The 25,763-nt window shown below is 46.3% G+C and overlaps 1 protein-coding gene across 2 annotated transcripts in view; it reads right to left on the reverse strand.

The window, feature by feature from the left end:
• ITGA3 (integrin subunit alpha 3) overlaps positions 1-25,763 on the reverse strand; it is a 95,874-nt gene that overhangs the window by 35,399 nt on the left and 34,712 nt on the right. For both annotated transcript variants that reach the window (XR_014001257.1, XM_081166152.1), the window contains exons 2-8: positions 10,320-10,447; positions 8,415-8,497; positions 3,557-3,806; positions 2,542-2,631; positions 2,009-2,216; positions 1,713-1,906; positions 460-548 (exon numbers count right to left, since the gene is read on the reverse strand). Coding sequence is in view for 1 of the 2 variants with exons in the window: in XM_081166152.1 (XP_081022278.1) it covers positions 460-548; positions 1,713-1,906; positions 2,009-2,216; positions 2,542-2,631; positions 3,557-3,806; positions 8,415-8,497; positions 10,320-10,447 (1,042 nt within the window). In the remaining variant the exon portion in view is untranslated. The remainder of the gene's footprint in view (positions 1-459; positions 549-1,712; positions 1,907-2,008; positions 2,217-2,541; positions 2,632-3,556; positions 3,807-8,414; positions 8,498-10,319; positions 10,448-25,763) is intronic.

The following is a 25,763-nucleotide window of genomic DNA, read 5'->3' on the forward strand; positions in this document are numbered from 1 at the left end:
CGATTTCTGTTCTCATCCTGAAGCAAAGTTCTTAACCTGAGGTACTATTTCTGGGTTAGTGGAGTCTGTAACCTGAAGCATATGTAACCTGAAGTGTATGTAACCCAAGGTACCACTGTATATTGTTCTTATTTTCCAAGCCTATCTGGAGATGCCGGGAATTGAACTCACAGCCTTCTGCATGCAAAACATGTCCTCCACCGCTGAGCTATGACCCTTCTGTAGCTGCGGATGGTGCAGATCCATAATGAGCACTTAGCCTAGAAGTGCAGCCCCCCCCTGCGGATCCATGTTGTGGGGCCACGCTCTGCTGAAACCCAGTCCCTGACTTCCTAATGCCTCCAGGCTTGCTGCATTAGCTGCAAAATGTGAGGAAGGCATTGCATGCGATCAGAGGCAGTTTCCTCGCCAAGCGTGGAGGGAAAAAATGATGAAGAGGAATAAGCAAAGTGAGCTTACCTGCTGGGGCTTATCAATAAGCCCTCCTGCACCACTGTGGTAGATGTAGACCTTCCCCGAACCTTCAAAAGGAGCTCCAACTGCGATATCTATGGAGGGAAGGAGGGAGGATAAGAGTCAGGTGGACTCGTTTGCTGGCTTTCCAAAGGAGGCATCTAAAACAAACCTATAGTCCAGGTATAGGCAAACTCAGCCCTCCAGATGTTTTTGAGACTACAATTCCCATCATCCCTGACCACTGGTTCTGTTAGCTAGGGATGATGGGAGTTGTAGGCCCAAAACATCTGGAGGGCCGAGTTTGCCTATGCCTGCTATAGTCACTCTTCAAAACAAATCTCACTAAAATCTCCCATTGCCAGCAACAGCCTCCAAACTGCAGAACGTTGTTCTCCTTAAGCCAAAAAAACAACAACCAAACACCACTTCATGAACTCTTTCTGGAGGTAGAAAATGAGAACAGCAGAGAAAGGGCTAAGCTAAACATTTTCTCTATGATTACAGTTCTTCCTGTCCATGATTCCCTTCTAATTACAGTGGTACCTTGGTTCCCCAATGGCTTAGTCACTGAACAAATGGGCTCTCAAATGCCGCAGACCCAGAAATAAGTGTTCCGGTTTGCCAATGTTTTCCGGAAGCCGGACGTCTGATACTGCTTCTGTTTGAGTGCAGGTAGCTCCTGCAGCCAATCAGAAGCCGCGCCTTGGTTTCCGAACTGTTTTGGGAGTCGAATGGACTCCTGGAACGGATTAAGTTTGAGAACCAAGGTAAAAAGTAAAGGTAAAGGGACCCCTGACCATTAGGTCCAGTCGTGGCTGACTCTAGGGTTGCGGTGCTCATCTCGCTTTATTGGCTGAGGGAGCCGGCGTACAGCTTCCGGGTCATGTGGCCAGCATGACTAAGCCACTTCTGGCGAACCAGAGCAGTGCACGGAAACGCCGTTTACCTTCCCACCGGAGCGGTAGCTATTTAACTACTTGCACTTTGACATGCTTTCGAACTGCTAGGTTGGCAGGAGCAGGGACCGAGCAACGGGCGCTCACCCCGTCGTGGGGATTCGAACTGCCAACCTTCTGATCGCCAAATCCTAGGCTCTGTGGTTTAACCCACAGCACCACCGTACCACTGTATAAATACATTTTATTTGTATTTCCCCCCAAAATACACATTGTTGCAAAGCAATGTCCCTTAACAGAATGCATTTCCAGTAATGTATGCATGGGGGCAACAGTCAGAGGAGGAAGCCCCCTCCCCACCTTGGAAATCATCCTTATCGACATCTCCGATGTTGACCACGGCCAGGCCAAAGGCAGAGCTGCTGGGCCCTGTGAGGGTGATGTTGGGGCTGCTGTGGAACGTTCCCCCCAGGTTCATGTAGACGTAGACGGCCCCACCCTTCTCCTCTTTCCGGTCGAAGTAGTAGGGTGCTCCGACAATCAAGTCCTGCCACCTGTCGACAGGAAAAGAGAGAGAGAGAGGTGTGTGATCATAGCCTCTCTGTTGGGCAAATGAGACATTGCTTCCCATTGGCTTTGCCAGCCAGCAGACTTACCCGTCATTGTTGAGGTCAGCCAGAGCAATGGAACTGCCAAAATAGGAGCCCACTTGCTCCCCGAAGATAATGAGTTTCCCCTGAAGAGTCGTGGCGCTGTCCGCTGCCATCAGGAAGACGGCTCCCGTGTGGTTAAACCGAGGGGCCCCACTGACTAAGGTGGTCTCGTTTTTGCGCAGAACCTCAGTTTTTGCTTCGACTGTGTAGCCTATAGATACAAGGGGAAGTGAATGAGTTCCTTCTTATCCTGATCACCCCCTTTCCAAAAGCATAATTCTCACTCACTGTCTTCCAGTCCTATGCCTTGGAAGTCAAATAGAATCTATTCTGGAAGTCCGTTTGACTTCCAAAATGTTCAGAAACCAAAGCACGGCTTCTGATTGACTGCAGGAAACTCCTGCGTTAAGAAATCTTAGCTAGGTTGGGGTGTGTGTGATCCTATCACCATGTTTGTATGCGAGTGAGGAAAGAAGGGAGATGTAGGCCGGGAAACAGGGCAGTGGACCAGGAAAAACCATATCAGTTGCAGTTACCCAAATAGCTGTAGCTGTACTTCTGATCTGGATACGAGTAATCTTGCTGGTCCCATTCCCGGTCTCCTCGAAGGATCATGTAATCGGTTCCTGTGCCAGAAAGAGGAAAGTTGTGACATTTTAACTCAACACAGACAAAGAGACCCACCGCTTCCTTCCGTCCGGCGTCTATCGAGCCACTTGTTTTTCCAGAGAGAGAGAGGTCCTGGGTTTGAATCCTGCCTGGATGCTATTCCCTCTATTTCAGAACCCAGACATGTGTGTGGAGGTTCAGGGGCTCTAAGCACAGAGGAAAAGAAGAACACATGTCTTTCCCTCAACTGGGCTCTGCTCAGCCGCTTTTATTTCATCATTTAGTTTACCAGGTAAGGTTGCATTCCTGACCGCATCCACCCAGAAGTAAATCCCACTGAATTTAATGGGGCTTATTTAACACCGGTCATTGACCACAAGGAAGAGATGCAATTGGACGGGGCTTATTTAGGGATGGGCGATTCTGTCCGTTTCAGTTTGTCTGCTTCTCTTTAAAATAATAAATAAATAAATCTCTAGTTCAGAGTTTCCCAAACCTGGGCCTCCAGCCGTTTTTTGGACTACAACTCCCATCGTCCCTAGCTAGCAGCACCAGTGGTCAGGGATGATGGGAACTGTAGTCCAAAAAACAGTCTAGTTCAGTGTTCCCCGCCCATATGGACCCGTGGGGCCCCCCAGGATATTCCAAGGGGGACACAGGTGAAAAATGTGTAAATGGGGTGAAGTGAGTGTTCTGGTTTTCGAACGTTCTTTTGGAAGCCGAACATCTGACGGGGCTTCCGAGTGGCTGCAGGGGCTTCCAGCAGCCAATCAGAAGCTGCACTTTGGAAGTTGAATGTTTCGGAAGTCGAGCGGATTCTGTGAATTAATGTGCTTTTGGCAATTTCCCACCTGGTTGGTTTCGTCTCTGGCTGCATTAACCCATTAAGCCACACATTTACATGGCGACACAGGAAGGAGGGGCTGAGGAAGTGTCACAAACCTTGCCAGTTGAAAGCACCGGGGGCTCCGAAATAAATGCTGTTGGCGGTGAAGCCGCCGCTGATGCCCATCTGACACATGCCCGTTACGTCCGAGTCGCTGTTGGTGTTGCACATCTCGTTGTGGAAATGCTGCCATTCATCCTGCTCCTGAAGTTGTAGGTTGTTTCCGTGGACGTAGCATTTCCCAACCATGCGCCTCTGGTCCTCATTGCCAGCCCACAAGACTCGGGTGTACCGGTGGGCACAAGCCTAGCAAAGTCAAGCAGACAAGGCTTTAGTTTGCGGCGAAACGAGGTGGGGTGGGGGTGGGGTGAGGCTCCGGCCTTTCCTTGAAGGCACGCTTTCTGTTAGAATTCCTGCTCCATGATTGCAGTCATGGGATTGTTGTCATTCATGACGGTATATGTTTTAACTCCACAGAGTGGGAAGTGACGAAGACAGGATGTTTGTGTCACTGTGTTCCATGAAGTGGGACTATTGTCCTTTGTTCTTTTTTCTCTTTGCTGTCTGATGCTAGAGAGAGAGGGAGCCATGTTGCAGTGCTCCGTGTGTGTTTATATGTAAATAAAGTAGATTAGCCAAAATGCTGAGTTGCTGAGTTTTGTTACGCAAGTTGCGCAAACTCTGCGGATCCCTAAGTGTGCTGGTGTCGGTTGGCATCGGTCGCTGTGATGTTTGGGCTGAAGAAAGCTCTTGGAGCTCCTGAATGATTGACCAGGAGGGAGAGAACATGCCAGTCGGGCATGTGTCTCTGCCAGGGTCCTACTTGAGTGTAGGCTGAACTCAGGACACTTTCTGCCTTTCTAAGTCCATTCCATAGCCTTCAATATTCTATTGACAGCAATTGGGATGTGTTTCTGTCGGTGCTGTGTGAGTCAGCTGGCTCACGCAAGATCACGGCACTGCTGCAAGCTCTAGCTCATCCCCAGGACATTCTGGGATCAAATTCAGAAGCCCAGATGGCTCCTGTAATTCTGGAAATGTCCCAGGAAAATAGGGACGGTTGGAGGGTATGCCATACCCATGATTCCAGGTACTTTGGAGATATGTATGCATGGGCCGTGCATACTCAGCTTTAGCACTGAAAACCTTTCCATAGCCTAAGGTTCCCAAACATTTTTGGGTCACCTTTCCCTTAGTTCCCTAAATTTATTCCCAGTGGCCCCTACCCTATAAAGAGCATCATTCAGAACAGCGGTTTGCACGACTCACTAAAGAAGATAATGACACAACGAAATTCAAAGCTGGAGCAATTACCGTATATTTTCGTCTATAAGATGCCCCCATGTATAAGATGCCCCCTATTTTGGGAGACTCGGATTTAAGAAAATGGGGGGGGGGAGACACTATCTGTGTATAAGACGCCCCCTAAATTTTGACATTATTTTTTAGAGGGGGGGAACCTAGTCTTATACATGGGAAAATATGGCAATTGCACATTTATTCAGAGTTCAGTTGAAACTATTTAGTTGTCAGGGGCTGGACTGAGGAGGAATGGTGGGAACTCCCCGCCCCCCCTCCTGCAACTTCCTGAGAAGAGGAGGACAGTATAGACTTAGAACAGCGGTTTGCCGAAGGGCATAGTTGAGAGGCTGCAGAGGGGAGGAGCTTGGAAATATTGGAAGAGGAACAGCAGGAAGAAAAAGCACCAGGGGAGAGACAGCTGACAGACTCAGTGTCCTTGGAGAATATTCCTGACCCCCCTTCTCCCAGGACCAGCAGGGCATTGGGGGCAGTAGAAGAGAAAGTTCAGAGGCAGAAAACACAGATCAACCAACACAAGGGTGATATAGATTAGGTGAGATGGAGGGGGTGGGACTTTACTTGGAGCAACAGCATTATCTAAGAGAGACTGCATTCCTTTGTCTCTCTGTGTGACTATTGAATAAACCACTTGGCAAGAACTCCTGTTGTTGTTGTTGTTGTTGTTGTTGTTGTTGTTGTTGTTGTTGTTGTTGAACCCAGTGCTCAAATTAAGCTCTTCGCTGGATGCTTTCTAATTCCACGATGTTGTCAAGAGCGCTCTGTACATGCTCAGAGAAACTCAGAGTATTCTGGGACTTGTGATTGACAAGGAAAACAAATTCCTGGCCAGGATAAAATTAGCTGCAAGGGACCACAATGGAGACAGTGGATGACAAAACTAGTAATGTATCCAATAAGCCAGGGAAAGGAATGGAATAGAGGCAGCAAGCTTCTCAAGAAACTTAAACCCACCCGAAAAGGAATTACCGCTGGCATTTTCTTATAAAGCAAAAAAGAACTGGCACCTGCATTCTGATCTCCAAGGTGCCTGGCCGTCTGGCTGCCACTGCCCAAAGCTATTTCTTGAATTTCAGCAAATGCCAGTGGAGATTGGTGGGGGGTTTATGTTTGTTTTTAAACCATTTAAAGGCGCTGATAAGGCAGAGGATCAAAATAGCTACTGGGAAAGATTCAAGGATGCGAAGGGCTTTGGGGCAGAAGTCAGGAGGATGTTATCTAAGATGTACCAGGAAACGGAGGGCCAGTTAGTAGCAGGTTCCTGAAGATCTTACGGATGTGCATAGAGGCAGCTTTATTCTGCTTGCAATATTTGGGAAGGAGCAGGAAAGAAAAGTGGGGTTCTTAGTGGGTCCGACCCACTGGTTCCCAAACTTCCCCACTCAGACCACTTGGAAATTACAGAGGGTCTTGGTGGTCCACTTATTGATTTTCCCACCTCTTGTGGAATTTGTAATGCACTTAGTTGCTGTATTATTTTTAGTTGTATTATAGATGCATCTTTTATTCCATGTATATTGTGCAGCATTGTATATATGTCGTATACCGCAATACAATGAAATACAATACAATATTTATTACAGTGGTACCTCGGGTTAAGTACTTAATTCGTTCCAAAGGTCCGTTCTTAACCTGAAACTGTTCTTAACCTGAAGCACCACTTTAACTAATGGGGCCTGCCGCTGCTGCTGCGCTGCCAGAGCATGATTTCTGTTCTCATCCTGAAGCAAAGTTCTTAACCCGATGTACTATTTCTGGATTAGCGGAGTCTGTAACCTGAAGCGTATGTAACCTGAAGCGTACGTAACCCGAGGTACCACTGTATTATTATTATTATTATTATTATTATTATTATTATTATTATTATTATTATTATATCTTTATGGGATTGTCTAAATGAATATTTACACAAGCAGGGCTCAAATACGAAAGTTTGGTTGTGCTTAGACTAACCTTGTGAAGAATATAAAGAATACAAAGAATTGATGGACTATGAAAGAACTTAAGGAAAGGAAGTGACTGAAGAACAGATGTTAAGGTAAACTAGAAATTAAGAGACGTGTGGTAAATGCGGTGGAAGTCTTTTATAATATTTTAACTAGGATTTTTAAAATGTAATGTTTAAAGTATAAATTTGGTACTATTTATTATGGAAAGTAGGTTCCCCCCCCCTCTTTCTTTTCTTTTTTCTTCTTTAGTCTGCATTTGGTAAATATGTAGACAATTGTGTTTATATTATGCATGGAATTTGTTTTGATTTTTCTGTTTTATTTACTTGTAATATTTAATAAAACTAATAATAAAAATTAAAATTAAAAAAAGAAAAGAAATACAGTGGTACCTCGGGTTAAGTACTTAATTCGTTCCGAAGGTCCGTTCTTAACCTGAAACTGTTCTTAATTTGAAGCACCACTTTAGCTAATGGGGCCTCCTGCTGCTGCTGCGCAACCGGAGCACGATTTCTGTTCTCATCCTGAAGCAAAGGTCTTAAGCTGAGGTACTATTTCTGGGTTAGCAGAGTGTGCAACCTTGAGCGTATGTAACCTGAAGCGTATGTAACCAGAGGTACCACTGTACAATACAATATTTTTTTAAAATGCAATTTAAAATCAATGCGAAGAATATTTCATGTAGTTGATGTGCCATCTCCCGTCCTCAGCCCCAAATGTGCAGACCTGCCATGGCCCTCTGTCATGGATGTTATAGCCTATGGTTCTATCATAGGAGCCAACTCTGAAAACAGTGTTACCATTTTGAATCCACCCTTAGAGCTATAATGCCCATGAGAACCAAGGCAAGGGAACAAATATGGGAGAAAAATGAATGCCAATAGGGGTCATCCATCATTTTAACAGGGGAGAGGAAAGGAACTGGATTTGGTGGGCCATTTTGGGGTGACAGCCTCATGCCAAGTGTAACATGTAGTTTTGCCAAAAGCTTCTGGCCCACCTTGGACTGGGCATGCCATCCTAACAGCATTTTAACAGATGGATGGTATTTTGCACATCACCTAGGAAGCGTACTGGAAGAAGGAAAGGTCACCAGTGTCAAACTTCAACTTCTTTGGACTGGTTGTGTTGTGGGGATACCTGATTATCGTCTTCCAAAGCAACTGCTCTATTCCGAACTCAAAAATGGTAAGCGTAATGCGGGAGGTCAACAAAAGAGGTTTAAAGACTCTTTAAGGCAACTCTTAAAAATGTAGTATAAAGACTGACAACTGAGAAACACTGGCCTGCGAGCGCTCCATTTGGTGAACAGCCTTTACCAAAGGTGTCATGGGCTTTGAAGATGCTCGAACTCAGGAAAAAAGGGAGAAACGCGCTAAGAGGAAGGCACACTTGGCAAACCCTCACCGTGATCAACTCCTGCCCGGAAACCTATGTCCCCACTGTGGAAGGACGTGTGGATCCAGAATTGGCCTCCACAGTCACTTACAGACTCACTTTTAAAACCGTGTTCATGGAAGACAATCTTACTTGTCTACCAAATTAGATCACCAAATTAGAAGCAGCTCCACAACATCCAGGCAGTACCGGGTTCCCCATCCCTGCCATGGAAATGCTCCCTGCCCCATAAATACAAACTACTCACCATCACTCTCCCAGAAGACTCTCTCTGGCTTGCTATCGTCACCCCCAACCACATGTCTTCGACAATATTACTGTGGGGGTCGCCTGCGGGGAGAACAGAGGGGCAAAAAAGGGAGAAATGCAGTTAGGACACAATCCACCTTCCCACCATGTTCCAAACACCCCTGCCATGCAATCCTATGCATGCCTACTCAGAAGTAAGTCCCGTTGAGTGGAATAGGACTTCCTCCCCCATAAATGTGCAAAGGATTATTGCCAGGTCCTTTAAGGCACAGGTGGGGAATCTGTGGCCACCCAGATTCCAACCTCCCTAGCCAGCATGGAAACTGTGGTCCAACATCTGAAGGGCTACGAGTTCTTCAGACCTAGGCTTCACACAAAAAAGGGATGCAGTTTTCATAGCTGCAGAAAGACAGATACTATTGTATAGTTTAATTGTGGATTAATTTAATAGTTATAAACTGCTTGGAAGTTGTTCTGAAATATAAGCAGTATGTAAGAGGAGAGAAGGAAGGAAGGAAGGAAGGAAGGAAGGAAGGAAGGAAGGAAGGAAGGAAGGAAGGAAGGAAGGAAGGAAGGAAGGAAGATAAAAATCACATATGAATGGATCTTGTTTGAAATCAGTAATCAAAGCTTTAGGCACTACAGAGCAAAGAGATATCCTGATAATTGATAAGCAACTTCAATCAAGTTTTATCTGGAAACCTAACAGGAACCAACAGAGGAATAATCAGGGCTTGCTGTTTATCACTTCATTTGCAATAATAATAATCAGGTTTTTTTTCTGGGGGGACGCAGGGGTACTCATACCCCTAAACATTTTGTGGATCTAAGTTTGGCCTCACTGAGGGGAAGTATTTCAATATGAGTAGGAAAATGAGAGTACCCCAAACATGTTTTTCCAGAAAATAATAATAATAATAATAATAATAATAATAATAATAATAATAATAATAATAATAAAATGTTCTGCTGTTTGCTTTGCATTTGCCCTCACAACTTCCCTGCGAGGTACCTGAGATGCTTGCTATATAAATGGGGGACAGAAGCCTTCCCTATGTGGAAAGACTGTAGCTGAAAAATATATCCAGCAGCATCATCACGATCTTCTTCTTCATCATCATTTTATTAGATTTATTACTCATATTTCACCCGAAAGTCTCATTGTAGGTTACAATGCCACCAGTAATGCAGTTTAAAACCAAATAAAAACAACAGTAAATACAAAAAAAATACATTAATTAACCATTTCCACAAAAGGAAATCATTTCGCCAAAAATAGTTTTCAGCTGTCAAAGGCCGGGGTGAAGAGATAAAAGTTGGATAATGATGGTGTCAGGTGCACTTTTACAGGGAGTGAGCCCCCGTTCGGGGGCTGCCACAGAGAAAGCCCTCTTCTGCACTTTACATTTTGAGAGTTGCATCTCTCCAAACAATATCTAATATGATACAGATTGGCTTCAGTTTACCCTTTTTGCCTACTACACCAGCCAGATCCACCCATTCTGTATAGCCAATCTGCAATGTCCATCTTGGAACCGAGTCTACAAGCTGATCTCACGGCTACAACATCCGGTCTAATTTCTGTACTTTTCTCTGTCCTCTTTTTAAAAAAACTTTTCCTAGTCTCCTCATCCTAGAACATTTCGCCTGATGGAGAACCAAAAGCTGGCCACAGTTCTGCGACATTCGGGTTGGTCCTTCTCCTAATAAAGGCTCTCCAAAATTAGAGACAGAAGAGTTTGTGCTGTCTTTCCTGCGGGTGGTGAGAGCCCAAAAAACACCTCGCTCTGCAATCTAACAGATTGTGGATGCACCATGAGATCTCTAGCCCAGTCCCTCTGTCCTTCCTGAAACTTTGCAACCTGCCCTAGTGAGGGGCTCTCCTTTGCACATGCCCACGTACTTTTCACCTTGATGTCCACCCTCTCGCAGTCATCAGTGGCCGCTGTCAGAGGGCAAGCATACATAGCACCCATTCGCGTGGCGTTCTCCATCCCTGTAGCCGTATCGCGAGGAGCTCCAGCAAGCAGCCTGAAGAAAGGGAGAATAGATAATAATAATTATTGAATTAGAGTTGGTGGAAGGGGAGCAGTTGCTCACAATGAGAAACCACGGCTGCAACATAATTTGGAAGAGATGGTGTGCTCATTCCCGTCTTGGGAAAAAATACTTCACAGAATCTTAGAATTGCAGAGTTGGGTTTTTTTAACAAAAGTATTTTTTTAACAAAATACTTTTAAAGAAACCACTTTTGTTAAAAAACCAGAAGTCTTTTTACTGGGTATAGTGGGTGAAGCGATACCATGGGAAGATAAAAGACTGTTTATGTATGCAACAACTGCAGCAAGAATTCTTTTAGCCCCAAAATGGAAACAACAAAAAGTAACGACAAAAGAAGAGTCGTAGATGAAGATGATGGACTTTGCAGAACTGGGGAAGCTGATAGAAAAAATCCAAAACCAGCACGATCAAGTATTCCAAAAGGATTGGAGTAAATTATCTCCCTAGTTATCACCCACTTGGACTACTGCAATCTGCTGCCTTTGAAGGTGACCCAGAAACTGCAATTAATCCAGAATGCGGCAGCTAGACTGGTGACTGGGAGTGGCCGCCGGGACCACATAACACTGGTCCTGAGAGATCTGCATTGGCTCCCAGTACGTTTCCGAGCACAATTCAAAGTGTTGGTGATGACCTTTAGAGCCCTAAACGGCCTCGGTCCTGTATACCTGAAGGAGCGTCTCCACCCCCCGTCGTTCAGCCCGGGCACTGAGGTCCAGCGCCGAGGGCCTTCTGGTGGTTCTCTCATTGTGAGAAGTGAGGTTACAGGGAACCAGACAGAGGGCCTTCTCAGTAGTGGCACCTGCCTTGTGGAACGCCCTCCCATCAGATGTGAAGGAAATAAGCAGTTATCCTATCTTTATAAGACATCTGAAGGCAGCCCTGTTTAGGGAGGTTTTTAATATTTAATGCTGTATTGTTTTTAACACTCGATTGGGAGCCTCCCAGAGTGGCTGAGGAAACTCAGCCAGATGGGTGGGGTATAAATAATAAATTATTATTATTATTTAAATTTATATGATATCTGATTATTGATTATTGTAAGCAATTAACATCGCTAGCAGGGTTGTCCGAAGACCTGTAATGAGAAATTTTCTATCTTTCTATCTTTATTTAAATTTTGATCCATTCTGTAATGAGTGCAATTAGAACTGGAAAACATACAAAATGCAATGATATAAAGGTTCCGTTCAAAAGCTATGAGGCGAGAGGGAAGGAAGTTGATAGGCTCTAGAGAGCCAGGGCGGCAAAGTGGATAATGGTGATGTGAATGTATAATATTAAATGGAAAATAACATCCCTGCCGCATGGCCGTTCAGCTTCTGCTTTAAAAACCTGCAAGGATAGGCAGTCCATGATGCAGAAGTTTGTCTTTTTCCAGAGCGCTATGGCTGAACCAGGGAGAGTCATAAAATGGTTTCTCCAGACACCTGGTCACCGTGGGGCTTAGTTTGGGCAACTGCTCATCACAACAAATTCTTGGGGTTTTTTTTAATGCTAGGTCTATTCCACCTCAGTTCATGTTTTGAGAGAGATGAAAAGTGCTTTTGGGTACAAGTAGGGTGCCTTTCCTTCCTTGCTGATCCGTGACTGGTGTTTCCAGGAAAGAGCTCACAGCTCAGAAAGCGGAACTTCCAAGCAAGTTGAAACTCAGCGCTTCTTATTTTGGAAATCAAATACCACTTCGCACCAGCAACTTGACCTCCAAACCGCCTCCATTTGGAGCAGCACGCTTTGCCTCCTCTTCCTTCCTCCCCACATTTGTTTTTAAAAAGAACATTTTAATCCCTCCTGATCTTTGGTAAAGCTCCAGGTGGCTCATAACGGAAGTAAAAAAAATTTAACCCTAACGCAAAATTGAAAACACATCAGCTCTAAAAGCAACCCACATTCCAGTCAGGCAAAAAAACATTCACGGAGGGTAAGAAGATGTAACTGAGGGGAGGCTGTTGGGAGAGTCCTGAGGTACCAGAGGGAGACGTCTTGGAGGGCTGTATTTGGCCCATGGGACGAAGGTTGCCCACCTCAATCTTTAAACTCATATCTAATTTAATCAGGCATGAAACTATAGCGGCATCAGCTAGCCTGTCAAAGTAGCTAGTCCTCTGTGAGGAGAGGCTTCTTCCATTCCAGCAAAATATTACTTCTATCCTGGAACAGAGGCAGCTGGGGTGTGCGTTCCACCGCACTCTAAAAACACAGCTGTATTTTTTCAGTATTGTGGGCAAGGCGCCTCTCGTGCTAGACAGGGGAAATAAAGCAAAAAAACCGCACCAAGGGAACATTTCACAGTGGCAGGTGGCAGACGGGAGGAAAACATTAAGCACAAAAGCCATGGATGGATGGAATGTATGTGCATGAACTAGAGAGGGTATGAACTGGTACATGAGGTTGCACAGGTAAAGGAGAGTTTGGATGTAGAATTAGCATTTTAGTGTGCTACGTATGGGCCAAAAATATGCGCTGGTATTTGGGGCTCTGCCTTTTACAGTGCTACCTCAGTTTTCAAATGTCTCTGTTGGCTAACATTTCGGTTTCCAAACCCTGAAAACCCGGAAGTAAATGCTTCCGTTTTTGAACACGCCTCAGAAGTCAAATGGCTTCCACTAAGGTACCACTGTATTTTTCTCATTTTTTTCTATGAGATTTGCAAACCGCCCTTTGGGCCTCAGTTTTTGAACGTTTCAGAACTCGAACAGTCTTCCAGAACGGATTACGTTCGAAAACCTAAGTTCCACTGTACTCAATTTTTTGAGCAAGTTACTAGTCCTTACCAAACTCCCATAGCACCCACTTCATGACCAGCCACTGGGGTTCTGGTTCCCCTCAGTTTCTCATTCCCCCAACCTTAGGTTCAGTCTTCCACATTTCTTAATGATTTTGCAATTTTATTTTTTTAAGTCGTCGTGAAATTTCACTAGCATTTTAGTGCAGGTTTCTCCTGATAGACCCATTTCTGCAAAGCAATTGTCCTTCATACAATGGATCTTTGCCTGCTGTTTCCACTAACACGTATGTTAATGCACCTTTCGCCCTGGTATATGCATCTGTGTACACACTTGTTTGGAAAACGCATTGCAAAATTTGGGGAAGTGCACATTTCGCAGGACAGCCTGAATTTCATTCTTGTATTGTTTCTAAAAGGGCAAACATGGAATGAATCGATTTTCTAACCCCTTCCCTGCCAGCTGCATGCCTCATTTCACATTTCCAAATGGTTGGGGCTCCCTGCAGAAGGAGATTTAGGGGAGGGCTACCAGGCTGCCCAGGGACGCAGGTGGTGCTGTGGGTTAAACCACAGAGCCTAGGACTTGCTGATCAGAAGGTCGGTGGTTTGAATCCCCGTGACGGGGTGAGCTCCCGTTGCTCGGTCCCTGCTCCTGCCAACCTAGCAGTTCGAAAGCACAAAGTGCAAGTAGATAAATAGGTACTGCTCCGGCGGGAAGGTAAACGGTGTTTCCGTGTGCTGCTCTGGTTCGCCAGAAGCGGCTTAGTCATGCTGGCCACATGACCCGGAAGCTGTACGCCGGCTCCCTCGGCCAATAAAGCGAGATGAGCGCACAACCCCAGAGTCAGCCACAACTGGACCTAGTGGTCAGGGGTCCATTTACCTTTACCACTGTATAAGCAAGAAGTATTTATTCTCCCAGGGCATCGTTTAACTGTGGAGCTCAACGGCCTGGTTTGCGTGCCAAACTGAGCAAACTATATTGCCAGATGAATAGGTACAACTAGATGCTCCATTATTAGGTACAGGTTCAGTAGATGCCAATCTGTATCTACAAGGACAAAATCGGCATTCATAGAATCATAGCTGGAAGGGACCACCAGGGTCATCTAGTCCAACCTCCTGCAATGCAGGAATCTTTTGCTCAACGTGAGGCTCGAACCCACAACCCTGAGATCAAGAGTCTTATGCTCTACCAACTGAGCTATTCCTGACTTGTTGAAACGGGTAGCGTAGGAAAGTTGCCAAATAAGGATTTCTGACATCACCACCTCAAGAACCTGGAAAATACCATCACCACTGTTTTCAGTTTAGGAAACATCCCCTTATTTGGGATACGAACCAGCCTTTCCATAGAAATTCCTTAGTAATTTGTGGACTTGCCCCTAAGGTCATGTGGAGCTGATGGGGCAGAAGATGGGCTGAGATGTTTGTACAAATGGCCACCTCTGAAGATTCTCTGGAGATTGAAAGAGTGTTTTGTTGTTGTTGTTTTTGCCAGTCCTCACATGTGAGAGATTAGAACTGAAGGGCTAGGCTAGAAAGTGGAGGCAGAGAGTATTGGGGAGCTGGAGTAAAGACAGAGGAATGATGCTGCCACTGCGATGGGAAAGGAACCTGCTCAGTGTCCAACAGGGCTGAATGTTATCTGGTTTTCAACATTGTGATATATCACCAGCTAAACCAGCTATTGAGAGCTGGACCATAAAGAAGGCTGATCGCCGAAGAATTGATGCTTTTGAATTATGGTGCTGGAGGAGACTTTTGAGAGTCCCATGGACTGCAAGGAGATCAAACCTCTCCATTCTGAAGGAAATCAGCCCTGAGTGCTCACCGGAAGGACAGATCGTGAAGCTGAGGCTCCAATACTTTGGCCACCTCATGAGAAGAGAAGACTCCCTGGAAAAGACCCTGATGCTGGGAAAGATGGAGGGCACAAGGAGAAGGGGAGGACAGAGGACGAGATGGTTGGACAGTGTTCTCGAAGCTACCAGCATGAGTTTGACCAAGCTGCGGGAGGCAGTGGAAGACAGGAGTGCCTGGCGTGCTCTGGTCCATGGGGTCATGAAGAGTCGGACATGACTAAACGACTAAACAACAACAACAAGACCAGCTATCACAATGCACAATATTATCACCAGGTCATAATCATGAAACCGAGATCATTATATGCACTCAAGCTGCATGTATAAAAACAGGATCGTGTAAAACAAAGGCAAAACATAAGAAGGCCAGGGAAGCCCATGCCCTTGGATTAATCCAGACCCCGCCTGGCACGGCTCTGGCAAGCTTTGCCAAGAGACCTCTTGACATACGGATGCTGCCTCTGTGAATCATCGTGCCCTTTGTGCGCGAGAGATGTGATTTGTGCGGGAAATATTTTGCCTCCCAGATAAAAGGTACATGAGTCATCAGATGAAGTATGCTTTTCAGCTTCCCGCAGGAATGCCACATCCAGCAAGCCTAGCCCCCCAACAATGGATGGGTAAGAAACGGAAGCTGAGTGGCAGGCATCTCTCACCTGTCCTGACTCAATCCATGAATCATTTGCAAGCGGCAACTTCCCCTCCTGCTCCTGCCAGTGCTTAGTAATCTGCTCTCTTATGTCCTGACTGTGTGTGTGCCTTTAGGGCACAATTTTATCACAGTCTGCCCAGCGTATCTCTCAGTGCTAAAAACTGCTGCTTCCTTCAGCTGGGAGGGGAGCACAGGTGCAGCCATTTGAAGTGCATTTGGGGTGTTTTTTTGGGAGGGGGGGTTCCAAATCCGTTTGCACCACAATTAGTAGTATAGTCGTACCTTGGATCCCAAATTCCTTGTGAATTGAACTTTTTGGCTCCCAAACGCTGCAAACCTGGAAGTGAGTGTTCCGGTTTGTGAACGTTCTTTGGAACCCAAACATCCGACGCGGCTTCCATGGCTTCTGATTGGCTGCAGGAGCTTCCTGCAGCCAATCGGAAGCTGTGCCTTGGTTTTCCAAACGTTTTGGAAGTCGAATGGATTTCCAGAAAGCATTTCGTCTGACTTCTGAGGTACGACTGTAGTACATGTGGAAAGGATCTTGGGGGTCTTAGTTAACCAGAATCTGAACACAAGTCAACAGTGTGATGCAGTAGCAGCAGCAAAAAAAGAACTAATGCTATTCTAGGCTGCATCAACAGAAGTGTAGTGTTCAGATGCTGGATGAGGGTGGTGCTGTGGTCTAAACCACTGAGCCTCTTGGGCTTGCTGATTGGAAGGTCTGCGGTTCGAATCCTGGCGACGGGGTGAGTGCCGTCTCTGCTCCTGCCAACCTAGCAGTTCGAAAGCATGTCAGTGGAAGTAGATAAATAGGTATCGCCGTGGCGGGAATGTAAATAGCATTTCTGTGCGCTCTGGCACTCGTCACGGTCCTCCGTGCACCAGTAGTGGTTTAGTCCTGCTGGCCACATGACCTGGAAAACTGTCTGTGGACAAATGCCAGCTCCTTCGGCCTGAAAGCAAGATGAGCGCCGCAACCCCATAGTCACCTTTGACTGGACTTAATCATCCAGAGGTCCTTTACCTTTACCTTTTTAGTTCAGATGAAGGGAAGTCATAGTACCACTCTATGCTGCCTTCGTCAGATCACACCTGGAATACTGTGTCCAATTCTGGGATCCACAATTTAAGAAGGATGTTGACAAGCTGGGACGTGCACAGAGGAGGGCAACCAAGATGATCAAGGGTCTGGAAACCAAGCCTTATGAGGAACGGTAGGTTTAGCTTGGAAGGTAGGTTTAGCTTGGAAAAGAGGAGACTGAGAGGAGATATGATAGCCATCTTCAGATATCACATGGAAGATGGAGCAAGCATGTTTTCTCCTACTCTGGAGGGTAGGACCCCAGCCAATGGCTTCAAGTTAGAAGACAGGAGTTTCCGACTAAACATCAGGAAGAACTTTCTGGCAGTAAGGGTTGTTCGACAGTGGAACGGTCTCCCTTGGGAGGCTGTGGATTCTCCTTCCTGGGAGGTTTTTAAGCAGAGGTTGGATGGCCACTAATGATGATGATGATGATGATGATGATGATGATAATAATAATAATAATAATAATAATAATAATAATAATAATAATAAATATTTGTATTCCGCCCATCTGGCTGGGTTTCCCTAGCCACTCCGGGTGGCTTCCAACACAGATTAAAAATACATTAAAACACCAGTCATTAAAAACTTCCCTAAACAGGGCTGCCTTCAGATGTCTTCTAAATGTCAGGTGGTTGTTTATCTCCTTGACATCTGATGGGAGGGCATTCCACAGGGCGGGTGCCACTACCAAGAAGGCCCTCTGCCTGGTTCCCTGTAACTTGGCTTCTCGCAGGGAAGGAACCGCCAGAAGGCCCTTGACGCTGGATCTCATGGATGCTTTAGTTGAGATTCCAGCATTGCAGGGGGTTGGACTAGATGACCCTTGGGGTCCCTTCCAACTCCACAATTCTAAATCTGACAGTATCATAAGACCCTATGTGTTTTGGCTACCTGGAGCAGAGGAAAGGGATCACAGTAATATTTGTGTATGGCAGGGCTAGGTAACCTATAGCCTTCCAGATGTTGCTAGACTCCAACTCCCATCAGCTTCATGAAGCGTGACCAATAGGCAGGGATGATAGGGACTGTAGTCCAACAGGATCCTGGTACATTGGGAGTAAAGGTGTAGCAGCGGCATGCAACACACCGGCAGTCGTGCTGCTGCAACAGTAAGATAAATATTCCCGCATGATGGGATTCCAGGCAGAGGCAAGAGGGTAACTAGCAGAGAATAGGGTAACAGCAGCAGCTTTGCAAAGTTTGGAACAAGAATCCTTTTATTTAGAATCATAGAATTGGAAGGGACCACAAGTGTCATCTAGTCCAACCCTGTGAAATGCAGGGAACTTTTGCCCAAGGTAGGACTTGAACCCACGACCCTGAAATTAAGAGTCTCCTGCTCTACCAACTGAAGTATGTATGGGCGGAGAACTCAGACATGGGAAGGCGGGGAGGAAAATGGTACAGAACAAGCCCATATTTTCAAGTCAGCTCTTTAATATTGCTTAAAAATAAAATAAAAAATGCAGGTGTTTGAATAGAACAGGAGCATTTGGTCTCATACCAAATCAGACCCATTTCCCAACTAGGTCTGCCACTGACTCCAGGGTCTTAAAGGTAAAGGTAAAGGGACCCCTGGCCATTAGGTCCAGTTGTGACTGACTCTGGGGTTGTGGCGCTCATCTTGCTTTATTGGCCGAGGGAGCCAGCGTACAGCTTCTGGGTCATGTGGCCAGCATGACTAAGCCGCTTCTGGAGAACCAGAGCAGCGCACGGAAATGCCGTTTACCTTCCCACCGGAGTGGTACCTATTTATCTACTTGCACTTTAACGTGCTTTTGAACTGCTAGGTTGGCAGGAGCAGGGACCAAGCAACGGGCACTCACCCCGTCGTGGGGGATTCAAACCGCCAACCTTCTGATTGGCAAGCCCTAGACTCTGTGGTTTAACCCACAGCACCACCCACGTCCCTTCTCCGGGGTCTTAGGCAGGGATAATTCTCAGCCCTGCCCGAAGATGGCAGAATTTAAACCCAGGACATTCTGCAATGCAGAGCATGTGCTCTGCTGCCACCAAACTATGGGCCCCTCCCTCGAAGATGGCCGGCACCAGGTCTGGGATCCTTTGATGTTGAAATGGACCCCGTGCCAAGACAAACTGTTTTATTAAGACAAATTGTTCTGATATCGAGCTCCGGGACGTGACAGACAGGAAGCGCCCTTTGTCACACTTCTTTCACACCCTTTCACATTTCTGTCACGCCCTTCCTCCAAGAAGGTTGTGTGTGTGTGCCTGTGTGGCGGTGGCGGTGTCACTCCTTTCAAGCTCAAAGCAGGCCTGTGGTTTAGGCAGAGAGATTTGAGTGAGGCTGAAAAAATGCAACGTCCCCAAGGTGAGCCAGGTGGACATTTGAACTGGTCTCCTTCCCCTGCCGCCCTCTAAGGACTCGACCATATTTTTGCTGGTTGTCTGCTTGCCCAGGGAAAAGGGCCCCCAGAATTTGAAGGAGGGGACCGGGCCCACTCAATGTTCTGCAGTGACATGTGCGCCTGGTGCAAGGACATCACGTGGCATGCTCACGTCACTCATGTGTGCCGTTCAGCCTGGTCGCATCATGCCCGCAAGCCATGCAGCATGCACACCCACACGTTCTGCATCACATGCGAGGGACGTGAACACACCGTGCGATGTGCTGCTGTCATAAGTGCACTTCATGTGGTGCTGGCTTCCTCAATCACGGAGGTCAAGCCAGTGCGCTTGGCTCCAATTGAGCACTAAACAACGGTTCTCCCCCAGGGGAAAAGCAGCAGGACAAGTGGAAGCATGGAAGCCTCAAGGTCCATAAATAACAACACCCTAGTGGTCCCAGGCCCTAAGGAAGTTAGATTGGCTTCAACCAGAGCCAGGGCCTTTTCAGCACTGGCCCCAACTTGGTGGAACGCTCTGTCTCATGAGACCAGGGCCCTGCAGGATCTGATCTCTTTCCGCAGGGCCTGTAAGACAGAGTTGTTCCGCCTGGCCTTTGGATTGGAGCCAATTTGATTCCCTCCCCCCCCTTTTTCTTTTTTCTTTTCCTTCTCCTGCAATGAGGCTTCATTTTAATATTTTAATGTTCCATTATTTTAATGTTGTATTTTATTGTTGTTTTTAAGTTGTAATCACTCATCTTGTTTTTATTATTGCTTGTAAGCCGCTCTGAGCCCGGCCTTGGCTGGGGAGGGCGGGGTATAAATAAATATAAATATAATAATAATAATAATAATAATAATAATAATAATAATAATAATAATAATAATAATAATAATAATATAATTATACCCTGCCCATCTTGCTGGGTTTCCCCAGCCACTCTGGGCAGCTCCAAACAGAATACAGTGGCACCTCTGGTTACAAACTTAATTCGTTCCGGAGGTCTGTTCTTAACCTGAAACTGTTCTTAACCTGAGGTACCACTTTAGCTAATGGGGCCTCCTGCTGCCGCCACCGAGTGATTTCTGTTCTCATTCTGGGGCAAAGTTCTTAACCCGAGGTACTACTTCCGGGTTAGCGGAGTCTGTAACCCAAAGTGTTTGTAATCCGAGGCGTTTGTAACCCAAAGTACCACTGTATCAGTTTTGCTTTGGAAGATAGCTAATTAAAAGTTGTTAGCACAAGCTGCTGTTCTTCTGAGTGTATCCCTCTCATCCCAGGTCTCTAGCAGTTAAATCTCCTCGCTTGTTTTGTTTTTGTTTCCAGCTCATGCAGGAACATTAATGGGACACACAGTTACGACTGGGCAGTATCTGGTTTTCAACACCACCAGCTAAACCCCGCGATGAGCCGATATATCACAATGTCTCTAGTAAGGATGGAGCTATTGTAGAGACATCGGCTGGCTTCATGGTTTTCCCCCAGGTCATGATTTTTGCAGAGCACGCACACATAGACTCACATCAGGATTCGCAATATATTGCTAGGTCAAAAACCGATCTCACGATATGGACTTCAAACTGGTTTTGGGTGACATATCGCCCAGCGCAACACTGTGTGCCATTTCACTGGGAACTGCTGGGAGCATATGAACTCCCTTCTTCATCCCATTCACATCTTTAGCCAAGAAAACAGATGCCTTGGTGGAATCTCAGTATTGAAAGCAATGCAGGACAACTGCTGCAAAGGGAACACACTGAAGGGCAGATGGAACCTGCAACATCAAGTTGCAGCGCAGACTGCTGCAACTGTGGTTTAGCGCTTAATTGGAACAACAAGCAGGCTTTCCATGGATTGTCATTTGTTCTGATTTAGCGCTAAAGAGAGTCACTTCTGCTCGCTCCCGTCAGCGAGTCACCACCTCCCCAAGGTGCTGTGGGAAATTTAAAACACCATAGGCCCTCTCCTCTCACCTTGGTATTTCTTAAAACACTGTTGCTTTCCGGTGCCGGATAACCTCACCAAAGTCTACTGAGAGAGGAAGACACCCCCCCCCCAGAGCAGGGCGGCTTGGCCAGGGCTGGTGCTCACTTGCAGGGAGAGATCCTGCAGCTGCCTTTGGTCTCTCGTTTTCATAGGCTAACCCCGCTTCATAAAGCTTAATAAAAAGATACTATGTCCACTTATAGTACTCTGAAAAACAAGTGGTTATTTCCCGATCCCAACTAAAATACAAGCCTAACACTTCAAGCTGCTTTTGCATGTGCTGAATATTACTTTGTGTCCAGTCTGCTGGATGCAAGCCATGATCAATTGCCGCATTCTCTGCAGGTAATCGATAAAGCTCTGGTTTTCCCAGTAGTGATGTATGGAAGTGAGAGCTGGACCATAAAGAAGACTGATCGCCAAAGAATTGTTGCTTTTGAATTCTGGTGCTGGAGGAGACTTTTGAGAGTCCCATGGACTGCAAGAAGATCAAACCTCTCCATTCTGAAGGAAATCAACCCTCAGTGCTCACTGGAAGGACAGATCCTGAAGCTGAGGCTCCAATACTTTGGCCACCTCATGAGAAGAGAAGACTCCCTGGAAAAGACCCTGATGTTGGGAAAGATGGAGGGCACAAGGAGAAGGGGACGACAGAGGACGAGATGGTTGGACAGTGTTCTCGAAGCTACCAGCATGAGTTTGACCAAGCTGCGGGAGGCAGTGGAAGACAGGAGTGCCTGGCGTGCTCTGCTTCATGGGGTCACGAAGAGTTGGACACGACTAAATGACTAAACAACAACAACAATCCAAATACATCCCATCCCATTGGATTTATCACCCCGGTTGAGAGTCACATGACTGTCTTACGCAGCACCTAGCCTACAGTTCTATATCCTGACTGACAGCATGAAGCAGCCTTGCCCCTGAATCTCCCCAAAGTGGCTTGGTGTAGGCTAGGTGCTGCATGAGACAGTCCTGTGACTCTCAACCGGGGTGATAAATCCAATGGGATGGGATGCATTTGGATTACCTGCAGAGAATGTGGCAATTGATCATGGCTTGCATCCAGCAGACTGGACACAGAGTAATATTCGGCACATGCGAAAGCAGCTTGAAACCTTAGGCTTGTATTTTAGTTGGGATCGGGAAATAACCACTTGTTTGCCAGAGTACAGTGGTACCTCGGGTTACATACACTTCAGCTTACAGACTCCGCTAACCCAGAAATAGTACCTCGGGTTAAGAACTTTGCTTCAGGATGAGAACAGAAATTGCGTGGCGGCAGCAGAAGGCCCCATTAGCTAAAGGGGTACCTCAGGTTAAGAACAGTTTCAGGTTAAGAACATACCTCCGGAACGAATTAAGTACTTAACCCGAGGTACCACTGTACTATAAGTGGGCATAGTATCTTTTTATTAAGCCTTTGGTCTCTCGGCAAGCCCAGCTTTCTGCTCTCAATCAATCTGGCAGCTCCAGGAAGTCCAACTGGCATGACAAGGAAGTCATTGGGACAAAACACAATGGCTTTGAGCGAGTGCCAGCAATAGTACCAACCCACCCTGTTAAGGAAGAGGAAGAAGGGGGAGGGAGATGAAAATCCCAAGGCCAGAATTAGGGAGAGGGACTTTTTCTCCTCCTCCTCCTCCTGCCTCCGTTTATATATCAGCAGCCCTCGGGCTTCTGTGGCCGCGGGGTCAAAAATGTGGCTTTTTGTGCATAGCAGAGAGACTCGCAAAGGAAGGAGGGGGCTGAGGAAGTACAACAGAGGTCTCTACAAAAAATATAACAATGATATAACATCTATGGCAGCGTTTGAATGACCCTTGTGTAAATCAAACGCTATTAAATAAGGAAAAACAGTATGATATGTTATAAGAAATTACTAGAAATTATAGTAAGAGTAAGGTAAGAAGGATAAGTACATTCAATGTTTTAACTTACATCGGGAAATGACAGGAAGTCTGCTTTGATATAATTTGGTTTATTGGATTTTTACTTTGGTTTATTTTTGTTTAGCTAGAAATTATAAGAAAAGAGCATGTGCAAGCACAAGTTTAAATCAATATTTAATGGTATAATTATTGAAGGTTGTTATTGCTATCATTGTCAGTTTTACCTTTTCTTTGTACATGTACTTAAGATTGTGTATGGATGTCAAGTAATAATAAAATTTTAAAAAGAAGAAATAGAAAGAAAGAAAGAAAGAAAGAGGGAAGCCCTGTGGCATTCTCCAGAGCTGCCTTCACCCACCAGGTGCCCTCTAAATTTGGGGGCTTTTGGGGTGTGTGTGCATGATTCTCCTCCTCCTTTAATCCCCACAACAACCTTGTGATGTAGGTTGGGCTGAGAGGCAGCGACTGGTCCACACTCACCCAGTAAGCTTCATGGCCAAGTGAGAGGTTTCAACCTGGGTCACTCAGGTCTTAAGGTAAAGGTAAAGGAACCCCTGACCACCATCTCGCTTTATTGGCCAAGTACAGCTTCCGGGCCATGTGACCAGTATGACCTTCCTGCCAGAGTGGTACCTATTTATCTACTTGCACTTTGACATGCTTTCAAACTGCTAGGTTGGCAGGAGCAGGGACCGAGCAACGGGAGCTCACCCCGTCACGGGGATTCGAACCGCCGACCTTCTGATCGGCAAGTCCTAGGCTCTGTGGTTTAACCCACAGTGACACCTGCGTCCCTATACTCAGGTCTTAGTTCAACCTTATAACCACAGTACTATATGACTCCCACCAACCCTGGTTTCTGCTTTGCACGCTAGGGTGCTGTGGTTTGCATCAAGGCCAGCTGGGAGCATTTTTTTTTTTTAAAAAAAGTTTGTACATTTGAAAAGGGGTAAAAGGAGCAGGGGAATCTAGGCCCAGTGCAAAAGACAACGACAAGCCCTCTTCTAAGTCACAGGCCCCTGGGATACCTCCTAACAAACTCCTTAGTGTCTGTAAATTTGCCGGCAGCCAGCTAAAACCGACCCTCTCTCCTTCCACTTTCACTACTGAGGGTTGCTACAGCTAAAAGACAAAGAACAGGATAAAATGGATTTCCCATCAATAAAATTCCCTGGTACTAAATCAGGAGACAAGCTTCAGGGGTGGCTAATTCAGAACAGACACAGTGCCGCTCGCTTGCAGCACTGTAAGAAAATAGCCCCCAGGGTCCACGCTGCTAGCGCCACATTTAGAATTTCTCATGCTGCATCCCAACTTATTTAGATACTTAGAGCATTTGTAACCCACCAGTCAGCCAAAAAGGCACTTATACGTAGAGTGGCTTACAATGTGAACTAGACAGTCCCTGCCCACAGGCTTAAAACAAACAAACAGACAGACACACAAGAGGAAAGGGACATGGAGGGAGGAGGAAAACCTCAAACTCAGGCACCGATTCCTAAACAGTTGCTCTTCTACTGGCCAAATGGCTCAGTTCAGGGGTAGGAGGTACCTGACACAGCTTTCGGCAAAGCTGATGGAATGAGGCCTGCTTCCCACTGAGACAGCCTGGTGGAATGGCTAAAGAGGGGGAGGAGGGATGGTGGGGCTGGGCTGTTGCTGCAGAGCTGGTGGGGCAAGCTCTGCTCCCCATTTGCCCCACCGAGGCAGCCTGATGCCCCGCAGAACTATGGTTCCCTGGGAAGAGGGGTTGGTTGTTAAACCATTCTGGGAACTGTAGCTCCGGGAGTGGGGATAGGGGTCTCCTAACAATTCTCAGCACCCTCAACAAACTGCAGTTGCCAGAACTCTTTGGGGGAGCCACTGTTATGTACTGAAGTTCTCACCCTGGGCCAGCACGGGGATACTGTAGATAGTTTTCACTCAGGTCCACATATTCGAATAAGGAATTGAAAGTGACGTTCAGTGATTGGATAGTTACAGAAAGTTGTTACTGTTGCTTTGTAGTTAAGCTCTATATAAGCAGGTTGGCTGAAGCCTTCAGTTCAGTTCTGTTCTGGCCTGTGGATAAACAAGAGCTGTCTGAAGAATCGCTGTGTCGTCTGATAGGTTCATCCACAACTTAACAGCCACGACTCTATGGAGTGGCCTCATGGTGCTTTAAAAGTACAGTGCAGGTGGTGTGTGTGTGTGTGTGTGTGTGTGTGTACGTGTACTCCTGCTTCCTAACAGGGAGTACACTGGGATGGCCTTTAGGTCCCATTGCACTGACTCCAATGCTATGGAATTTAAAATCAAGCACACAAGATCATAATCTTGCAGAATGCCTGAGCTTGGCAAAGATGTGAGATTTCTTCCTTTTCTTTGAATGCACTGCCCCATGGAGAGAACCTCCCCCCTCACACACAGAGAAAGGAAAGCTATAAGTGGATGTAATGATATAAGCCAGGAGCAGTGGAAGTGATGGAGAGTTGTGAAGGTGCACAAGGCAGTTGAATTTCCCCTCCAGCCCCCCTGCAGCCTCTCAGACGCACTGTGGTCTGCGGGGCTGGGGACAGAGATGTCCTACGCATCCAAAAGTCACTTCTCTCTGCTTGTCTTTTTTTGGAATGAGGGTGTGATTTTGCATTACCTTCAGGGTTTGGTTACTGTTGCTGTTGTTTAGTCGTTTAGTTGTGTCCGACTCTTCGTGACCCCATGGACCAGAGCACGCCAGGCACTCCT

This window comes from Podarcis bocagei (genome assembly GCF_964188305.1).
Source record: "Podarcis bocagei genome assembly, chromosome: 13".
Classification (NCBI taxonomy): domain Eukaryota; kingdom Metazoa; phylum Chordata; class Lepidosauria; order Squamata; family Lacertidae; genus Podarcis; species Podarcis bocagei.